The sequence below is a fragment of the Alligator mississippiensis genome, chromosome 5 (genome assembly GCF_030867095.1).
Source record: "Alligator mississippiensis isolate rAllMis1 chromosome 5, rAllMis1, whole genome shotgun sequence".
Classification (NCBI taxonomy): domain Eukaryota; kingdom Metazoa; phylum Chordata; order Crocodylia; family Alligatoridae; genus Alligator; species Alligator mississippiensis.
The window spans coordinates 153,806,654-153,827,810 of NC_081828.1; the positions used below are offsets into that span (position 1 = coordinate 153,806,654).

The window sequence follows — 21,157 nt, forward strand, 5'->3', positions numbered from 1 at the left end:
ATTTGGAGATTTTCTATTAACCAGATACTTCACTGTAGAGTTTGCTTCTTGCTGTCTCTGGCTCCTTGCCATTGTTCAGTCCCCAGGCACCCACAGTTGCTGCCAGTATCCAGACACACTCAAAGTCCAATAAACATGTATAAACATTAGTACTATTTAGTACAATCATTATTCAATACAGGTACAACCCACTTCAGCCCCATGGCAGAGAGATTTCCTTGAAGCGTGACTCTATTCAGAAAAACAACTGAAAATATTTTCTACAAATGATTAGATATTTGGGGAACATAATTCATAAGGAAAGATTGAAAAAAATCTATAGTTATTTAGTATGAAAAAGAGAAGACTGGGAGGGGAAGGGGATTAGATAACACTCTTCAAATACCTGAAAGGTGATTATAGATTTTTTCTACGTGGCTGTAGGGGGCAAGACTAGGAGCAATGGCCTCAAACTGCAGCAGAGGAAATTTAGATTGGAGATTAGGCAGAACTTTTTTATTATTAGGGTGGTTAAGCACTGGAGCAAGCTATCTAGAGAATTCCCACAAGAACAGAGCAGGTTAGACAGACCCTTGGCTGGGCTGGTTTAGTTAGGGATCACCCTGCCCTGAGCAGGGATCTGGACTAGTTGACCTTGTGATGTCCCTTTCAGACCTACCTTCCTATAAATCAGCCCGTTGGCCATAATTGCTTATTTTATTGACAAAGCCTTTTTTTTCTACATTTAGAGCTTAGTGCACAATGAATGCAACTATAGAAGAACTAAATAAGATCCTATGGTGCCTCACCCATTGGTTTGCCATCAAAGTATCAGCTAAACTTGGGTTGCAGAATTTTTAGTATTAGTGATAATGCATGAGTTAGAAATGACACAACTTGATTTTCAGTCTCAGGGGAAATCTAAGCAAATGTAATACAGAAACTGCTTAAGGAATGGCTTCCCGCAATGTTATTTTTACCATTGTGAAGTTTAGTGGACAAGTGGCAGCAAATATTTCCTGCCTGCATATCAGCTGCAAAGGGAACTAATTAGATGTAGAAGCTTTCCTGAAAGCAATTTGCTATAATTAAAATAGCATAAGCTGGTTCCTTTCCTCAGAATGGAAGTAAAGTCTCAAGTCTTTTCTAGGAAATGGGTTTAAAGGCAAGGTATATAAATATAAGGTTTGATTGTTCCCCTAATGAACCACTTGGGGTTCTCCAATTTGCCCAGAGAGAGACTAAGTGTACAAGAACAAATCCCATGCATTTAGATCAGATATCTTTATCCTCCTATAAGTTGAACCAATTTTAATTTGGTATTTTCTGTGTATGTCAGTTTATGTGATGCTGATTTTCTTAGTAATCTCTCTGTATTAGTATTATTCCCTCAAGCTTGGTTGAGTTCTCCTTCTGTATTTTCAAATATTGTTCTTTGTTGTTAAGATTTATTTCCAAGACATCTCCTTGTTTGCAGCAAATGCTTTACTTGAACTGAGGGTGAAATACAGAAGGGAGGACAGACTCTTACATGTGTTGAACACTATCAGAGGAAGGTACTGGGTGACAGTCCTAATAAATATAAACACTAAAGATGAAAATTAATTTAGTGACAGCGAAATTCACTCCAGCTCCTATGTCCCTTGCTGCATAAGCATATGAGGGTTGTAAATGCCATGGTGGGTCAGAGGATAATTTCTCTAGCATAAGAGAATGTAGGGCTGAAGTAAGTAGACTTATGCTGTCCTCCTTCATCAGCCTGGGGTGGAGAAAAGAGTGGGCTGGGGCAAGCTTATACGTGCTGAGTGCTACAAATTCTGAGCAGCAAAATTCAGTCCATGTGGGAACTGAGGAATCATTTTCTCACCCCCGCCAAGGTAATCCTTTATGGGGGTGGAAGGCAAGTAAAGAATGTCTCAACTCATCACTGAAACCTTCAAAAAGAACTGTGGTAGTAGTAATAGTTTAGTTATGTGGCTTTCACTAAGTAATGTAGTAAAAGGAACAGCAAAAGGTATATGTAATAAAATAACAGTTGTATAATTTATATTTTTTGCTAAAAGTATATAAGAGTGTCCATTTTACAAGTTTACACAAAATTAAAACAGAATATAGCATACGAGTATATAAACTAGATAAAATGAAGCAGTGGACAATAGAACAAAATAGAGGAATTCCACCTGATTTTGGCCCTTCTCCTTTAAATAAGTAACACATATACACCTAAAGGTTATAGATCAGGCTCCAAATTGTTAGTGAGAACCCAGATTGTTTTTTCTTCTTGAACCCAGTATTTCAAATTTCCCATTAATGGAGAAACCATTTTTCTCTTATTTATTCAAAGAACAAGCAAGACCACAAATAGTGATTTAAGGCATCGATCTCATTCTTCAGTTTAAGTCTAGTGCTTGCCTCTCCTTGTTTTTAGTTTTGCACAACAGACAGGTAGGTTTATAGGCCAAAGGGACTGCCTTATTAATCTTAAAAGGGTTTTCATAGATTTCATAGACATTAGGGCTGGAAGGGACCTCGGAAGATCATTGAGTCCAGCCCCCTGCCCCAGGGGCAGGAAGTCAGCTGGGGTCATAGCATCCCAGCAAGATAAACATCCAAATTTCTCTTGAAGATGTTCAAAGTAGGATGCTCAAGAAAGTCTCATTGCCAGCACATCAGTCTGCACGCTGGCATCTTTAATTTTTAAATTTATGTCTTATTTTAAATATAAGGATAATTTAAGTTCAGTGACTCTGAATATAGTTCCTAGGCCATTTGTCTGAAGGAGAATATAGATGTTATTTAACCTTACAAACAAGCATTTATTTGGAAAAGGAGGGGTTCCTAGAATACGCAGTTTAAGGTATCTGGTACGTATAAAAGATCTAATTGTCATCCAGTAGTTTAAAGTTCTTAATTGAGCTAAGGGGCTCACATTTATCAGTCTAGTTTCAAAAAGCATGAGCCCCCATCGCAGAATTAGCTAGAGATAAAAGCCACTTCAAAAAGTAATTAGCAACGTTTTTGTTTTTGAGTGGACCCCAAAGTTCTGCTCCATATGATAAAATAGATGCATAGATCCATAGATTGCAAGGGCCTGGAAGGGACCTCGCAAGATCATCGGATTCAGCCCCCTTGCACTAGGCAGGAAAGATAACTGGGGTCAGGTGACCCCAGCGAGGTGACCATCCAGTCTCCTCTTGAAGATTTCCAGTGTAGGTGATTGCAGGTAAAATGTATTTTACCATAGATCTATAAACCTTTAGGACTGCCGGAACTCTTTTCTGCCTGTCTTATTGTAAAAGGATAAAACTCTGCCCAAGGCTTGTTTTGCTCTAGTGTTTACATTTTGATTTTTCCAGCTCAAATTTTTGCTAAAATAGATTCCAAGGTATTTAACCACTTCTAGTTTCTTTACCAATAAAAACCAAAACCATTTTCTCCTAATACCTTGGATTTAGCTGTGTTAATTTCCAAACTATTTGAAGTGCAGTACTGTGAGAAAGCATCAAATGACTTTTGGAGACCTATTTGGGATTGTGACATTATTAATATAATCTGCATGTAGTCAGACAGGGATAGGGTCATTCAATATCCTGGGTGTGTGGAGTTGATTCCTGGTTAGCACCTGTTTTAAATCATTCAAGTATAAATTAAAAGTCTCCAAGCAAGAAAACATCCCTTTCATACCCTTGTTTTAGTTGGGAAACTATTGGACACCACACCGCCAATCCTGTGATGCACCATAGATGCTTTATTTGAATAGGAAGTAACAATTAATTGTATGAGAGCTTTATCCATTGATGTTATTACCAGCTTCTTCCATAATTTTAATCTGTCTATGGAGTCAATATCTTCCTTGTAATCTAGGAAGGCTACATGCAAAGGATTTTTATCTTTTTACATGTAACAGGTAGTTTAAGGGGCATTTACCTTCCCAGTGTCCTACATCGGGCTCTGCCTGAACACTTGAGGGAGATTGCCCCAACAGGGACACCTTACTTATAGTTTAGTATTATCCCCAGGAAGGGGATGCAAGATTCAAAAAGCAGTTAGGGAGCCTGGGAAAATTCCAGTCCAGAGATTGTCTGGGCAGCTCCCCTTAAAATCGGAGCATCTCCCTGCCCCCGGGATGGAGAGAGAGAGGCGTATGCTGCGTGAAAAGGGCTGGGGAGAGCCTGCAATGTGGTCCCACCCGCGGTTGCCTGCTGGACCCTTCGTGGGTGGGCCAGAGACCAGTGGAGCGCCTGAAGGGTCAGGCAAGAGAGAGCAGACCCCTAGAGCTAGTGTGATGAGTTTGCGAGTGAGCTGAACAAATTCCTTAGGATGGGGATATAGCCCTGGGAAACCTCTAGAGAGCGGGGAGGTGATTTCCCCACTGGGACTGGAGCCTGTGGGGGTTGGTGATAAACCCCCTGGGTGAGTGGTTGGGAAAGGACTGTGGCAGGACTGGGACAGCTTGGTGGCAAGAGACGCCAGCTAGGAAAAGTCCCCAGGACGCCTGTGTGGGTTAAGACCCGGGGAAGCTTCGGTGTGCCTTAAGGGAAAGTGAGCCTAGGGATGCTGCCTGGTCAGCCAGTGGTGGCTTGCTCTCCCTCTGTGTGTTTAACTGCGTAAGCAGCTCTGTGGGCTTGGAGAGGCCGTGCCCAGGCAGAGAAGAGTACGCGGAGGCGTGGGGAGATGAATTTGTGTTTTGCAGGGTCTGAGTGGGAACAGCCTTTGCGGACTGTGAGATGCCTGGGCCTGTGTGGGATAGCCCGAGGCAGCTGGAGCCCACAAGCATGTAGTGAGAGGAGTGAGGGACTGCTCCTCCCCCCGTTTGTTGGGCATAAGGCAGGGTGATTGGCTGGTAGTTGTAAATAATTAATTAGGGATTTAGTACAATGAGTATTTAACATAGTGCCCATGGCTATTTGTACATGCCACAAAACTGGCCTTTAAAGTGGTTTACTGCCCTTTTGCACCGCTTTAGGGCGCAGCTGTTTACACATGTCAGTGGCATAATGCGCTTTAATGGCATAGCTGTTTACACATGTTGGCGGTGTAATGCGTGTTAAATGACTTTGGCATGCAGCAAAAGAAAACATGTCTGAGGTGTTTTAGTTTGCTACCTTACAGCTGCGGAGGGAAGCGCTGGGCCCCGTGCAGCTCAGGGGCTGTGCAGGCAGGATCCACTGAAGGGGAAAAAAAAGCTGATCTTTTTTTTGTTTTCTTCTCCCCGGAGTCTGCCTGCCTACCTGAGCTGTGTGGGGGCCCAGTGCTTCCCTCTGCGGCTGCAGTGCCCCCCGGGACTGCCCGGGCTTGGTGTCTGCAGGTGGGTGCCACCTGGGGGACACTGCCACTGCTGTGGAGGGAAGCACATGTCCCCCTTCCCCTCCATAGCTCAGGAACTGCTTGGCCTGCTGGCAGCTCGCCCTCCCCTCCCTGCTGCTGGAGAGGCAGGTAAGGATCAGGCCTGACACTTGTGTACATGCCATGGGAGTTTACTTCACCTTCAATTGAAGCAGTGTTTTTAAAAACCCACCACTTCAATTTAGGGAGAATTAAACTGAAGTAAACCCCCAAGGCATGTACAAATGGCCTAAGTTATTTTCTTTGTATTAATTGATTTGAGTATATTTTAAGTATAAATAGTTATCAACTGTTGTTCTTGTACAGACTCATCCTTGTGCAATATAAATAGAGAGTTTTAAACTTTTGATATTATTTACTGTTTGTTTTCATGTAGCAATTTCCTCCTGTATATAATTACATTCTGTATATAGTTTTTTATGAGTCTGCAAGGTCTTTCCATTGTAAAGGAAGCCTTTCCTCTCAGGGAGCCTCTGGCCGCTCCTAGGTGAGCTGAGCAGGGCGTAGAGCTACCTGGCACCCCAGGTCCCAAACATTTGGACACAGCTGCGGTTAGCACCATGCAACAAGAGCTACATACATATTTAGGTGCTAAATAGTACAGCACTAAGCTATGCTCCATTCAAAAATAGCCTTCTCTGAAACCAGTTTGCTCTTCTCCCAAAATATTATTTTTAGAAATCAGTGTCTGGGAATGAAAAAGATGTCTCCCAAATATTTTGGTAGGAATATGCATTAGACTAATAGGGCAGCATGACACAGGATCTCTCTTATCAACATTTTTAAAAATCAGGTTATATTTTAATTCCAATGCATTGGATACATGCCTTCTAAAACAATTATATTAAAGAGTTTAGTCAAAATTGGACACCACCAGGCAATGAATTCCTTGAAAATTTCTCAGGAAAGAAAATCAAGGCTAGGGGCCTTTTCACATCTCATATAGATCCTTCTATATGATTTTAGTTGAGATTGAGTGGTGAGATGATGATCTGCTTGTAGATTAACAGATAACATTTCCTTCACTGAAAAGCCACCATTTCCTTCACCATTTGTGAGTAATTTGTTAAATTTATTTTAAAAAAATAAGATGCATCTTCAGGAATATATGCATCAGAAATTAAACTAATATTTGTCCCTTTTGTCTACAATTTGCTAAAAATGTCAATTATTGTTATTTTTCCCTATGGCTACCAGTTCTTCTCATAGGCTCATTTGATGTAGTTTCTTCTTGCTATTGATTTTATAGTTTAATCTTCTTGAGCTGTTGGAAGCGAAGTCATTTTTAGACTTGTATTCCTCCAAAGTATCTATTAAATCATCTTTACTTTTAGAGCAGTCCTTGTAAAACCATGGCCACTTACTGCCTAGTCACAAAAAAGATGCTCTTTTTTTTAAGGTGTTTTCCAACTGCTGGACAACTGCTTCATATTACCTGTTCTTGTACTTTAAGAATATGAGACAAGTAACCTGAGAAAGTATGTTTAAATAGAGCAACACATTCATCTTGTAACTCATTATTCCATTGAATTTTCTTCTAATAGGTTACTTCTAATTTGGGGTCTAGTTGTATTGTTTTTGGGGAAGGCTGCCCATAAGATTCTAATGGAAATTTTAGAGAGAGGGGGAAGCAGTCACCTTCCACAAATGATAAAATTTCAAATTATTTATACTTACACCACAGATGTGGTTCTATTAAAATATAATCTATCACGCGTACCCCTTGAGTTTCACGTGAAAGTCCCAGATACATCTTTACCAGTTCATCTGTTACGCATTCCAAGTTTCTCTTCTGCAATGAATTTCAAAATGCATTGCCCTTCTTCATTTAGTTTCTTATCGCATAAGGTTGCTGGGGAGATGCCCCATATTTCATTTATGACATTTTCATTATCGTGGGAGTCGGTGCCACCAATTCTAGCATTAAAATCTCCTGTTATTATTTCTAATTCAGGAAATGTATTTCAGATCAGCTCAAGAGCATTATATAACAATTCCCATTTCAAGATAGCATCAGGTCTTAATGTGAATGGTGGAAATAAACATTAATAAGAATTAAGGGAGCTCTACCATGAAATTTAATGAGGACTGCTAGTAGATGGTTATAGCCTATTTCAATTTCTAATCCTTCAGTCAGACTCAGCAATGCAATGAACTAACTTACCCTTGAGGCTTGTGACTTTGCAGACTATTATCCTCATCCCCAATAATTTCCAAATTCTCTTTTTACCTTAATAATTCAATAGCAACAATAGCCTAGCACTCTCACACTTAGACTTCAGGCCAGACTGTTGCACTTGGGTCTCTCTCTAGCACTATCTGTAAAGACTATATTCTTTTAGTTTTTAGAAGTTGTTTGTTCCATCCCTGGTGTTGGCCAATGTAATGAGAATCATACTTGCATGGCACAGAACTGGGTCACATCAACATTGATAAATGTTTTTGATTTCTGAGATTTCAGGTGTTCATATTAATATCATCTGTTTGTTTGGAAGCTTTGATGTATGCACAGAACATAGCAGGAGTGGGTGGAGTAGGAATCTACTGGCTCCAGTCATGCTTTGTAGACACGTCCCAGGAAATTGCAATACTCCTTGTTAGGCTCCACATTGTCAGCCGCTCTCTCAGACACACATATGAAAGCACTCAGTTCATTTCATGTTGAAGTATGCTGAAGACATTCAGCTACTTGTTACTTTCTACAACCATGCAGACAATCACTAAATTGTACCAGTGCTGAGGACTCCTTGTATTTTTGCAACTAGTACTTTGGTAGTTTTAATGACAAGGACATAAGCAGGGCAAATTAGCTTGGCTTGAGCTCCACACTAGCAGAGTTATTGCCATCACAGCACTACCCTGCATTAAACAACATAATTATATGCTTTGAAGGGTCAAGATCTCAGTTCTAGGTCTCATCCGAGAAACATAATCTCCAACAGTACCCCCACAACTTCTTTCTGTTGTATGCTAGAGAAAAGTACTGGCTTAAAATAGTTATGTGGCAAGCAAATAGCATTTACTTGCTTGAAATGAATGAAAACAGGAGTAATATTAGTTAGTGAAGTCGCATGTGCAAGTAACTTCTACTTGGGTGGTAAATTACTAGATTGTTGTGCTTTTCTTACTTCACATGTACTGTAAAATGCTAATGAAAAAAGAAAAAAATCCTTAACATGCAAATTGTAACCATGGCTGTACTTGAGAGATTTCTGAGAAATCTCTCGGAATGTAATTTGGAATAGTGATGTATGTTTTTTGAAATTAGGTAATATTTAAATATAGGGGTTCCAATATTTAGGTGCTATTCAGTGACACAAATTTCTAGAGGTGCACTGATACATCCATCTGATATCAGATAAGCACTGGTATAAAGAAAATGGACTGTATCAGAAATCAGCTTTTTTGCCTGATGTGGCTGATTCAAAGGTCAATAAATGCCCCTTGAATGCACGTAGCTGCAGCGCAGCACATAGACAGCAAGGAGTACAGCCCTGTAGCTTGGAAAGCTTGGAGAGCTGCATCTAGCTGGTAAGTCTGTTGTGGGGGAAGGGGAAGGGGAAGGGGGAGGGAAGGGGCGTGGGGGGGTGCAGATTGAGACACCCCCCCCCGTGGTGAGTGAGGGAGTGGGGCTGCCCAGCCGGGGTGAGACACGGAACGGTGCTGTGGCTTGTTTGGGGCTGTGAGGGGCATGGCTACCACTGCTGCGTATACCCCCCCATAGCTCCCTCCCAGTGTCACCGCTGCCTGCCCTGAGCACAGCCTGGCCCAGGACCCCCCGCCAGGAAGAGCCCAGCACAGCCCCAGCCCGTAAAGGCAGCTTTCCTTGCCCTGCACACATCTGGGGACGTGCCCCCCCACCCCATGCTCTCCTGAGGTGCGTGCAGTGGCAGGAACCACCTTCCCCTCCCCTTCCCCCCCGCACTCCTTGGACAAGCTGTGGCTCCATCCCATGCCCCGGCCCAACTCCTTCCCTCACCATGGGGGTCTTGATCTGCCCCCCAACAACACCCTCTCCCTTCCCCCATAACAGACTTACCAGCAGTACATTGCTTTTCCAGCTTCTGGGCTGCATATCTGAAAGTGGATCAGTATCTGCTGATATGCCTCCTTAAAAATCGGCCATCAATATTGGCCCAAACAATCTCTACTGGTGCACTCCTACAAATTTCTACCCTAACCCTTCTCTTCTCAAGAAAAAAAAACATGGAATCCCCTTTTTTCTGATAAGTCCCAGGTTTCCCTGCTACCACTTCCTTAAAATGTTTTCAAGGTGGGTAGCCCAATGACTCGTGCTTCCCCTCTGATATCGTTAGTGGTGGCCAAGTGCCTCTTGTCCCCATTTCCCAATTTTTGGGGACCAAAATGGTGCCAGTTTCCCTCCACTAGTTCCTGGAGAGGGTTTCAAGTAGCATGCTGCCTGCCTATCCCCTTCCCCCTTTCTGCAGGAATAAAGCAGGATCTGTACCTCTCCAACACTGGACTGAACTTGAGGGATGAGATGCCTTTGACAGAACTACATATTTACCAGAAGAAACACGGGAAACAGAGTTTATTATGTATAGCTTGCTGCCTTCTGGAGCATTTCAGACCCCATGTTCAAATCAGGCTCCAGAGCCTACTGCTTACCAGCACTGCTTCTCCAGAATAAAGGGGATGAACAATGACTCTTCTCCCTGAGGACCTTCCCATGGATTGGGAAGAAGTGGACCCAGTCAGTCACTCTTGTAAGACTGGAGTGGAGGAAAGACAGCTGGATGGCCATTATTTACAAACAGGGATTGGGGCCATCACATTGAGAGATTCCTGGATCTGTCTCAGATTAGAGGTCTGGGCAGAAGTATAACTGAGGAGAGGGAGGAGAGGTAAACTGGGCACCCATTGTAGAGCAGCAGCTGGACACACCACAGCCATCAGTACTGCAGCAGCCAGTGCTGGCCCATGCACAGCCACACCCCAGGATGCAAAGCTGTTGTGCTACACTCTGGCTCTAGGTAGCAGTAGAGAAGAGCTGGAGCATATAAGGAGGAAGAAGGGAGGATGGCTAGATACACCAGATGAGGTCATGGAAATCTCTGTTCCTTCTTCTCAGTCTCAGAATGGTACTTCAGTTGCCTTTCCTCCAGGAAGGTGGAGAGCTGGTGTTTCTCTTTCCCTTTCTTGTGCAGAACATGAGCTTCTCATTCCCTCCTCTACACAGAGAGAGGACCCCATAGGCAGCAAAGGAGGAGCATCCCTCTTCAGTGGGTGTCAGAGGTCCTCCTGATCAGTTCCTGGTGAACTGAGTTTCATCAGTTCCAGGACTGAATATTTATCTACCAAATATCATTTGGCTTGTGCTAATATTTTATTGCTGTGAATATTTGGTATTCTCTAATTGCTGCCTTGAACTTTTCTGCAGTAATTCCATTTAATTGCCATGTTAAGGGTTTAGGCCTAGTTTCAGTGAAGAGCTGATAATTATGGAAAACTTTTTCAGTAGTCTTATTTAACTAGTAGGACTTAAATGCGCAAATTCTACATGTGCTCAAATGTTAGGCTAAAACAAGACCTTAAGATGGATCCAGGATCTTATAGGAGGCTTGTGTAAATAAGATGAATTTTATTCTTTAAGAGCCTCAGGCATTGTTTTATCTAGCTGTACTTCCACTGTAGTTAATGAACGAGCATTTCTTTTGAACAGACCTTCCTTGCTTGGAGCAGAAGAAACGAATGAATAAGAGAGCATGCTGTTTCCTTGCTCCTCCCCCACCACCATTATTTCCACCACCATATTTCAAGCACAGCTGGAATCCTGTAAGTAGTACGTGGGTGCATTTTTCTTGACTCCACTATTTTAAAAAAATACTAGTCTATCTTTACTTAGCAGTGCCTGGTTGTTTATAATACAGCAGTCCCATCTTGCTACATAACAAGGCTGCAGCAAGTGTAACAGGTTTGTGTAGATATTAATTCAAGCTCATGTTATCTGGATGTGAGTCCTCAGATTTAAGTGTGGGATGTGATGAGAGATTGATGAAGGTCTCTTACTGTGGCTCCACAGACATGAGTTTGAGCCCTGCTCTGCACTTGTGCAGCTGCCCTTCAGTCAACACAGCTGTCAGTAGGTAACTGGTGGTTGGGCTGGGTATTCAAAGGCAGCTGAATGTGTTGCTAGCCACATCAGTGACCACTGCCTGTAGAAATTCTCATGCCGTACCTACTCTAGCACAGCACCCTAGCTTGACCCACACACTGCACAACCCAACTTTGAACTTGTTTTTGGCTATGGATTTAAGTAACAGAGACAAATTTGTCCTCATATTGTCAATAACGTGACTAACTCATAGTGTTCTCCCGATTACCTTTCCATTAGCCTTAATTCTGAATTCCAGTCCCATCTCCTTTATTCCTTTATTCCAAAGCTGTGGCTCTTCAGAGGATGTACTTAATATGGAATTCCTCATTTTCAGTTGTCTGTGTATGTGCATAGTTAATCCATCCCATGTGTGTACATATACGCATGCATGTGTGTATCTAATATATAAAGTATGTGAGTGTATGTACATGCACATAGACTATATACACATATCCATATTGATATCAAGAGGGTAATGAATTGATTATAGAATCTATTTTTATATATAGTGTATATGTGTGTGTATATATATATATATGAATACAAACACATACACACACAAATATAAAGAATGTGTAAAGAATCAAATCATTATGCTTTTGATATCAGTATATACACATATAGATAGCATGTGTGTGCTTAAGTACCTATATATTTATATTTACCACAAACATCCCTTGGTTCCAATACATTCTGTACCCAAGAGAGAATTTTACTGTTGATCTCTCTTTAATTTCTCTTTGTAATGCTACACACCTAATTAATTTTTCTTTGATGTCCTAGGAAGATTATTTTATTTTATGTTATGTTATGAAATTGTTATTAATGCCAATTATTATTTCTTAGCTGTAGTACTTCAAAAATTACTAGTCAAACTCAACTGTAGTTGAGAATGCCTGAAGAGTGCCTTTATTCTTTCTATTAAATAATTCTATAAAGCAAGCTAATCACTATATTGATATATGAGACTCATTAAATGATATGAGCCTCATTGGCACCAAATTCTACAATGTGGGATTTTCCATGGGAATACAGCATATTTTCTGTACTGAATACTCAGATGAGTAATGGATATTCAGTTTTTGAAGCAAAGGCTAGTTTTGTTAATCCCATTATTCTGGATCTTTCTTCTTCTTTTCAGTATCAATTTTCTTATGCCACCAGGCAGTTTACTAATGCAAGTAGTGGGAAACCAGCTCTAATACTAAACTTAAGATTTTGTGACTGAATCTCTAGGTTTCCTTATTCACGTGTTAATGTAGCAGATTCTGTGCTGGGCACTAACATGATTACAACCTCTGTTCATCTAGGACCTGATCCAACATTCCCTTCAGTCACTGACAGACATTTCACTGACTTGAAAAGGAGTTGGATCTGGCCTGTAATGAATGACTCTCCACTAGTTAAGTATCATTAGACTGAAGTTCCCTCAGTCTTTAACACTATCTAATATAGTTTGTATTATTAGAGCAAAGAAGCTATTTCTGTAGAGGTGCTGCTATCCATAAATTTGCCTGCAGGGAACAAAATCAAGTTTAAGAATAGATTTGGATCCTACCCTGTCTTAGAAGGACAATGAAGTGGTACTGAAATACAGATATGAGAGCTCTAGTGGAAGGGAAGATAATATGAGGGATAATGAAAAGGGTTGGGGTGATAATTATTAAGTATTTGTTAAGAAAACTGATAAACCACAAGCCTCCTTGTAACTGAGTCATATAAATTCTCTACAGGCCCATAGAGTTGCTGACTGTTTGTGTCTCCCTGCATGATGTGTACTGATGCATGTATGGGTATATATTTATTTTGATTTAGAAACATCTGGACCTTGATTTGAAAAACTTTGGTCAAGAACTTCAGATAACACAAGCTTCATGTTTACCAGAATCTGATTGCCCCTTAGGGCCTCCTGGCCCCCAGGTAAGTACTGCATCTAGAAGCAGTGTGTAGGGGGTGCACGCATGTGCACCCCCTGAGTGTAGCGGTGCTCCCCTTACAAAAAGGCACCAATGACACTGTTGGCGGTGCCTGCGAGCAATCGCTGCTGGCCCCGCCGCTGACACGACCAGCGGTGTCTGCAGGAGCTCCCGCCTACTGACACCGTGCTGCTGCCGCCGTGCCCCCCCAGCCACCAAGCGCACTCGTCATTCATGACTGCATCTTTGACTAAACCATATCACACCCTTCGGTGTTCCTTATAAAATGATCGGCCCTTTTGGAAATGGCCTTCACCTTCTAACAATATCTAATACTTCAGTTTAAATTTCTTATTTTGTATAAATAATACTTGTCATCTCCCCTGCCTATGCCTTATATCAGGGGTAGGCAACGTATTTTGGCTGGAGTGCCAAAAAAAAGCACGTCTACCTTGGAAGGTGCCAGAGTCCTGGCATGCCAGAAAAACAAAATGAGGGCAGGGTGTGAGGGGGTACTTGCCAGGACACAGTGCATATTAGTATATTTAATAATCATAAATGTTGCCTTTGTTGTTGTGTATTTCTTGTTGGTTGAGCATGTTGCAATGAGAGAGAGAGAGAGAAAGAGAAAGAAAAAGAAAAAGGAGAGCAGAGAGAGAACCAGACACATGCACATGCACACAGAGAACCAGAACACACTCAGAATAGACACATGCGCACACATACATCCAGAACCAGACATGTGTGCGCACACAGATGCACAGAACCAGACAGAGGCAGACAAACATACAGAACCAGATGCACAGGCTCATGGAGCCAGGCTCCTGGACCACTAACAGAGTCCAACCCAACAATGCCCTGGTCCCGCCAGAGCCCCTGTGCTTCCTTGGGGAGCTGCAGCCGGCCAAGGCCCTGGCCTGGAGCCTGCCCATCACCCACCCACCCCGCACAGCTAAGCCTGCAAAAGGTGCAGTGCTCCTGGCAAGGAGCAGTGCCAGCCTCATCCTGGTGGGGGGCTGGGACAGGGCTGGGCTCGGAACAGGTGGGACTCAGGTGGGCTCAGCTGCAAGCCCTGCTGCAAGCAGCCCAGGCTCCATGGTTGGCAGCAGCTACCAGAGCCTGGGCTGTCTGCAGGTGGGAGGCTGCAAACAGCTGCTCTGGGCTCCGGCATCAGCTCCATACCGGCAGGTTCACGCACTCCTTGGAGCGAACGGTGGGGATATAGGGCCTGAGGCAGCACAGCCCTCTTGGTGTCCGCTCTGAAATGCACATGCAGTTGCCACCAGCATGGAGCCTGGCACAGCTGTTTGCAGCCTGCCCACTGCCTGCTGGAGATGCCCCAGGCTGGCTACAAACAGCTGTGCCAGGTTCCGGAGCCCAGTCATCAGCAATGTGCCGGCAGCGGGGAAGAGGCCAGGGTTGCACTGCCTCAGGCTCCTCCCACACCATCTGCTCCGAGGCATGCGCATACCTGCTGGTATGGAGCTGATGCCAGAGCCCGGAGCAGATGTTTGCAGCCTTCTGGTTGCAAATGGCCCAGGCTCTGTGTAGCTGCTGACAACCACAAAGCCCAGGCTGCTTGCAGCAGGGCTTGCAGCCGCCACCCACCTGCTGGGAGCAGCCCGGGCTTCTTGGCTGGCAGCAGCTGCCTAGAGCCCAGGCTGGCAGTGGCATGCCAAGCAAAATGGCCTCACATGCCGTGCTCGGCACAAGTGCCAGGGGTTGCTGACCCCTGCCTTATATCCTCCAAGAGCTCATGTTAACGCTCCGTTTTCATCTGCTTTAAACCAGTGTAAAACCTTGAATCATATAACACCAATTTAAATCCCAATATTTCAATTCTACAATTTATTTTGATTAGTTTTTTTTATATTGATATCTGCTGTTTTCTACCGGAAGATCAAGAGCTCTAGGAATTAATATGCTAATAGATCTATTTCTCTGTCTATAAAGCTGTTTGCCAACCAGAAATAGTAGGATCTAGACAAAAATGTTCAGCTGGAAGTTCAGCTACATAATCTATCTATCTGTCTACCCGATGTCTCTCTAGAGCAGAGGTGTCAAAGATGTGGCCTGTGCCCCATCATCCGGCCCCCAGTGCTGTCCCAGGTCTGAGTTGACCCACACACTGCCCAGTCCACTGAAGGTCCAGATGAGTTTGTCACCTCTGCTCTAGAGAACTGCTTTGAGTATTTTGGGAAGGTGGTAGAATGGGAAGCAGTGGACATGATATGATAGACAGGTAGTGCCTTAGGAGACTTACTAGGGATTACTGAAAATTACAAATTTGAAAAGTTCCCAAACAGAATTTTTAAAGCAAAGAGAGCACATTGAAATATGAGCTTTGTTCAAGAGTGTGACAATTACCACTTCATAATATACTAGTAAATATTCTGTAATACATATTGTAAAAGTAATCAAGTCTTACAGTATGAGACCATGTTATGGTATCCTCCTGTCATATCTTTGCTGAAAGCGGTGGTAAGGCAGGCAGATTTTGTGAAAGGGGTGTAAAGATTAGTGATGTGGAGAAGATCCTGGTGCTCCTGCACTGCATTCAGCAGTGTTTTATGTCTGCTGTTATATATGTCACAGAGGATTTATGAAGTGGTAATATATATGAAACACAACAATGTCTGTTTGTCTAACAATAGAGTCTGTAAAGATTCAAATTGTTATCCTCTTGATATCAATTCTTTATTTAACTAAAAGAGCAATAATAAGGAATGAGATGATCTTCAAAGTCCAGTGACAAAAGAGTGTTAATACAGCAATGTTTTCTGATTATTTTCTTTTTTCCAAAGACACGTGAAAACTATTTGTCCAGCAGGTCTTATCAAGATCATATGCAGGAGAAACTGAGTAGCATGTCCCCTGGCTTTTTTAATTATAAACCACAGGAATGTATTTTATAAGGGGCTCATGGCTCCAAAGCTCAGAGTGGAAATTCTCTGGGCAGTATCATTTCAGCTGCTGGCACACGAAAAGGAAATACTAGTAAAAAAACCCCCGCTAAGGTGGTAGTTCCAAAACTTTTTTTTTCTTTGCAACTTGCATGACCTTGATATGAGTCAAACAAAATGGCTTTCTGCAGGGCTGGAGCTGAGTTTTACTTTTTCATTTTACCTCAGATCTACACAAGGGTGGCCAATTTAGAATCTGAGTTAGAGCACTGTAAATCTAAAATTACTCCATTGTTTCTATGTAATAATGACTTCATTGCTTTCAATGGTGTAACTTACAGTTGTTTGCAAATCAAGATAGAATCCAATTAATTCAGCATTATGTTTAGTTTACATTGCATTTTGGATTGTACAGACTTTATGTGAGACGCATGGGCACTGAAGTTAATAATTTATGCTCTGGGGTTAGTGTCTCTTACTATACAGGCTTATGAGATCCTTTATCCTTATTTTTGTATACCTGCCATCTGCTACATGCTAAAGTCCAAACTTTGTTTTTCAGAATTTTTCTGACTCAGGGTTCAAAATCCAACCTGGTTTAGCAGTATTCAGAAAGGAAAATAATTATCTCCCTCATCCTGTGCCATCGCTCTGTGAACAGGGGTGCTCAATCCCTAGCCCATATCCAAATCTGGCCCACAGCGCTCCCCATGGGTCAGGAAATTTGGTGGTGGGGGAGCAGCGGCAATTAATATTGCCACTTCTCCCCTGTGGCCAAATTCCCAAGGCCTGCAGAGCTTGACTGGGGCAAGGCCATGCACCCCTCCCCTTTGCAGCTGGATCAGGGTTAGACCAAGTCCCTTCCTCTCTGCGGTACTGGACTGGGTCTGAGCAATTCCCCCTCTCCCCATAGGGCTGTGTTCCGGCTGGGCAACAGCCCCTCCCCCTTCATAGCTGGATCAGGACCAAGCTGCTGCCTGACACCCTCTGCATGCTGGATCAGGCCCTCCAGCTACATCTGTCCCCTGCACAGACTGAACATTGCCCATCCTGCCCACAGGGCAAAAAGGTTGTGCACTGCTCTGTTAATATATGAGCAAATATATATTGACAAATGGGCAGAGCAAAAGGGAAAGGAAACAGCCAATTGAGATATATACATTCTAAATATAATTTTACATCTTTCAACGTTCTGCCTAGGGCCCCCAAGGAATTCCTGGTATAATGGGACCAAAAGGAGAAAAAGTAAGTAGATGTTTCACCGTTTGGTGCGTATGTGCTGTGGAAAGGATGAGTGCTTTGGATCTTGTTTTTACGTGAGAGATGCTTTTTGGGTAGGCAGGGGTTTACTTTAGCCATAGTTGGAAGCACTAGATCAGTTCCCAGGCTGTGATTTGAAGTTTCATCTGTAAATATTCTGTCTCATTGTGGATATGCTATACAGCTTTTCATAATACTGTTTTCAATATTTACAAAATATTTTAGGAAAAGCTGGTTGGTGGATGGGATTTTCCAAAGCCCTTAAGCAGCTGAGGAGCACAGGTCCCACTTAGATTCAATGAACCACTGTTGTGTAGTAACTTGGGAAAATCATACCACATGGGAGGGAATGGGAAACAGCCACCATATGCAGCATACTAATATGTATGTTAATTTGGATAGACCATTCTGTTTGTATATTAAACTTTGTGGCTTAGCAAAATGCCTATAAGTGCCTGCTTAAATCCATACATATTCAACAAGACATTGAAATACTTACCTAAAGGTAAATATGTTTAGATGCTTTACTGCATAAGAAAAGACTGTTCAACTGGGGCCTATGCCTTCAGTGAGGAGGCCATTTTTCTGTTATGTTCATCCTGCCCAATTTAGCTTGTAAAACAAAGTCATGGACACACAGATGCATTCAACACAAAATGTACCTGCTATGGTTCATGTGGCATCTGCACTCCTAATATGTTTGTTTCATTGACAGGGGGAGATTGGCAGACCAGGAAGAAAGGTATGAACTACAGTGCTTTCTTAGGCACCGATATTATAATTGCTATGCAGCAGCTGTTAGGAATAAACCCAACAAATAGCTAAATAAAATCTATTTAAATAAAGCTAGAGGCTAACCCATGCCCATGCCTACACTGGTAGCAGACCTGTGCAGTATAGAAATTTGGGTCATACCCTGCCATTGTTCCATGCACTGAAATCCTGTTGGAGTCCTTTCGTATACTACATAAAAATGGATGGTAAGATATACATCTCTGTAATGTGTTAAAGAAGAGTGGAGGGTAGCCTCAACTAGATCTTTATATCCAGTGAGAGTAGTTTTTAGGACCTAAGCATAAAAAAACCTTTCCATATCAAAAATAAAATCCTAACTGATCTACAGTAGAATGCAAGTCTGAGTCGGCCACTCTGTAAGACCTGTGCTCAATTAAATTAATGTAACAGTGAAAAAGAAATAATCTTTAAGAACTACAGTTGAGAGGTTCTGGCACCACACAATATGCTGACTACACTCTCATAGTTGATGACATGTGAGCCATGATGTATTGCCAAAAGAATGTGCCCCTGCGTCTTGTTACGAAATATTTCATCTCTGTGGCTAAGTGCTTTCATTTAATGTAATTAATTTTCAAAAGAAGCCAAAAGATCCTCTGCAGGATGAAATCAGAGCTATGCAGAGGATAAGTCAGTCACCAGAAAAAGAGATAACATTTTAACACTAAACACAAATCAGCAATTCAAATTCATTCAAAACCATGTGAACGTATGAGCTAATTATGATTATTATTTATTTAGATTGCAAATGACAAACAGAGGAGAGATAAATTACCTATGTAGATCTGAGTGTCCAGAACAGTACTACTTCAGAGATAGTCATTTGTCGGCGTACATGAAAATGGGGCTGAGCATCTTAGACACTGGAATGCTTACTCTTCTGATTTAAAAAAAACAGGTACCAAAGAGAAATGGGTCCAAATTCACGGTACAACTTCTATTGATTTCTATGAAAGTTGACTCGTTTATTTTGAGGGTAACTTTTCACCCCTGCTGTCTTTACCAGTTGTCTAAAGCCAACTCCTCATAAATCAGTGGAGTTATCTTGATTTATACCAGCTGAGGAGATGGTTCTACTGCTCTTAGGAAGGAGGAGAATAATTATTACTCATAATATTTATTAGACTAATATTTGAAAAAAAAGTTAAAGGAATCTATAGGGATGCATGTTAGTGAATATAATGTCCGATTCTATTTTCACAGTATATTGAGTGCATACAGTATTGATGTAACTACAAGGAGTTACTTCTAACTTACACTGAACTGAGAGAAGAATTTAATCCTGCTTTTAAGCATAAACCCTTTACATTGCATATAGACTTCTTCTATTGCTGATCTGCCGATCTGAATCAGCATATCTCTGTGTTTCTGAGAGTCCAAGCTTTCCCCCCATGAGGATCAATAGAAAGCATATTGCCTTTTGAATTAAAAAATGTCAAAATAATGAATCACCTTCAGTTATCTTTCTGGAAGAGAATGTATTGGTCTCAGAAAACTCTTTTTCATGCGTCTTTTATGTGATGGAGCTTTTTGTGGTGGAACAATGTTAAATCCATCATAATACAATACTCGATCATTTCTTTTTAAGGGTAGACCAGGTCCTCCAGGAGTCCCTGGAATGCCAGGACCAATTGGATGGCCTGGGCCAATGGGACCTAAGGTAAGATTTAAACACTTTTACCACATTGAGTGTGTATAGTGCACGGGGCAAAATTTTCAAGGTCTTCAGGAATTATAACAGGTTCAACTGCCAAATCAAATTAAAAGGAGACTTACCATTTACCATATTTACCTGAGTACAAGATGAGGTTTTTTTCCCTGCTGTCTTATATTTGCATATCAGAAAGCCTCATAAAATATATTGCCTATCACTAAACTGCTGCCAAAAGCAGCATGTGCTTGGTAATGGAAACCAACTATGAAGACGATTAAATGCAGCCAACACTGATCATAACTATAAAACATAAGGCCCATGTTGTGCAAACATGCTAGTCTGAATAAGATTTATGGTAGTGTTCACTGAGTGCAGTCCCATTCACCGCTGACTCTTTTTTAAGTCATGGTGAACCACTATGTTGTATACGTTTCGACTTCCTCTTCATTCCTACAGTTGGTCTGCATCTTTCTTTCCCATTTCCAATTATTCCTGTTTCTTCACCAGCCTTAAATATCTGGCAAACATTAACAAGCAGAGCCTCAAACATTTAACTCAGAATCCCTTTGTCACCCCCTCTTTCAGCCTGTCACATACTATTAGTGTGGCCGCATACTCCAGGAGGTGGAGCCAGAGCAGGTTGCGTATCATCTGCATATAATTTTTTGGAGGATCCCAGGACCTGAGACAAGAACACCTGGGTTCCAGTCATACATGAGGGCTAATTAGCAGATGGATCTATTATGAGGGGTATCTGGAGTACACACACATACTGAGCAGTGCTCAGCTGTGGGGTCACCCTGGCTTGAAATGTTGGCTGCTGTGGCCCAGACCAATGAATCACATAGTAAATCATGAGCCTTTTGGTTTTGGACTACTATCACACATAGTTTGTAATATATATACATAGGTACAAAAGTGCCGCTTAAAAGTGTTTATGGAATACCTCTGCTAAAACTTGTTGCAGGTTCAAAAAAGGTAAAATGCATCAATTCTGGATGAAGTAAGTTTATGGGTACTATATGCAAATTACTACAGGTATGTTTGTTTCAAGGTCAGTGTTTTCAAATTTGCTCCTCACTTCCATGTGCTTAGGGAGAGCAGGGTTTGACAGTAAGGAGGGGTGGAAAGGGTTGCAGGGGGAAGATACTGGGGAAGAGGCAGAGGACAAGGGGGCTACCTGACC

The 21,157-nt window shown here is 42.1% G+C and overlaps 1 protein-coding gene across 4 annotated transcripts in view; it reads left to right on the forward strand.

The window, feature by feature from the left end:
• The window catches only part of COLQ (collagen like tail subunit of asymmetric acetylcholinesterase), a 79,692-nt gene that overhangs the window by 24,924 nt on the left and 33,611 nt on the right, over positions 1–21,157 (forward strand). For 3 of the 4 annotated variants that reach the window (XR_002093705.2, XM_019498062.2, XM_006265243.4), the window contains exons 2-6: positions 11,009–11,121; positions 13,259–13,363; positions 17,463–17,507; positions 18,238–18,264; positions 19,906–19,977. Coding sequence is in view for 3 of the 4 variants with exons in the window: in XM_019498062.2 (XP_019353607.1) it covers positions 11,009–11,121; positions 13,259–13,363; positions 17,463–17,507; positions 18,238–18,264; positions 19,906–19,977 (362 nt within the window). In the remaining variant the exon portion in view is untranslated. Of the gene's footprint in view, positions 1–11,008; positions 11,122–13,258; positions 13,364–17,144; positions 17,332–17,462; positions 17,508–18,237; positions 18,265–19,905; positions 19,978–21,157 lie in introns of those variants that run through there. The other variant, XM_014603124.3, reaches the window with a different exon arrangement.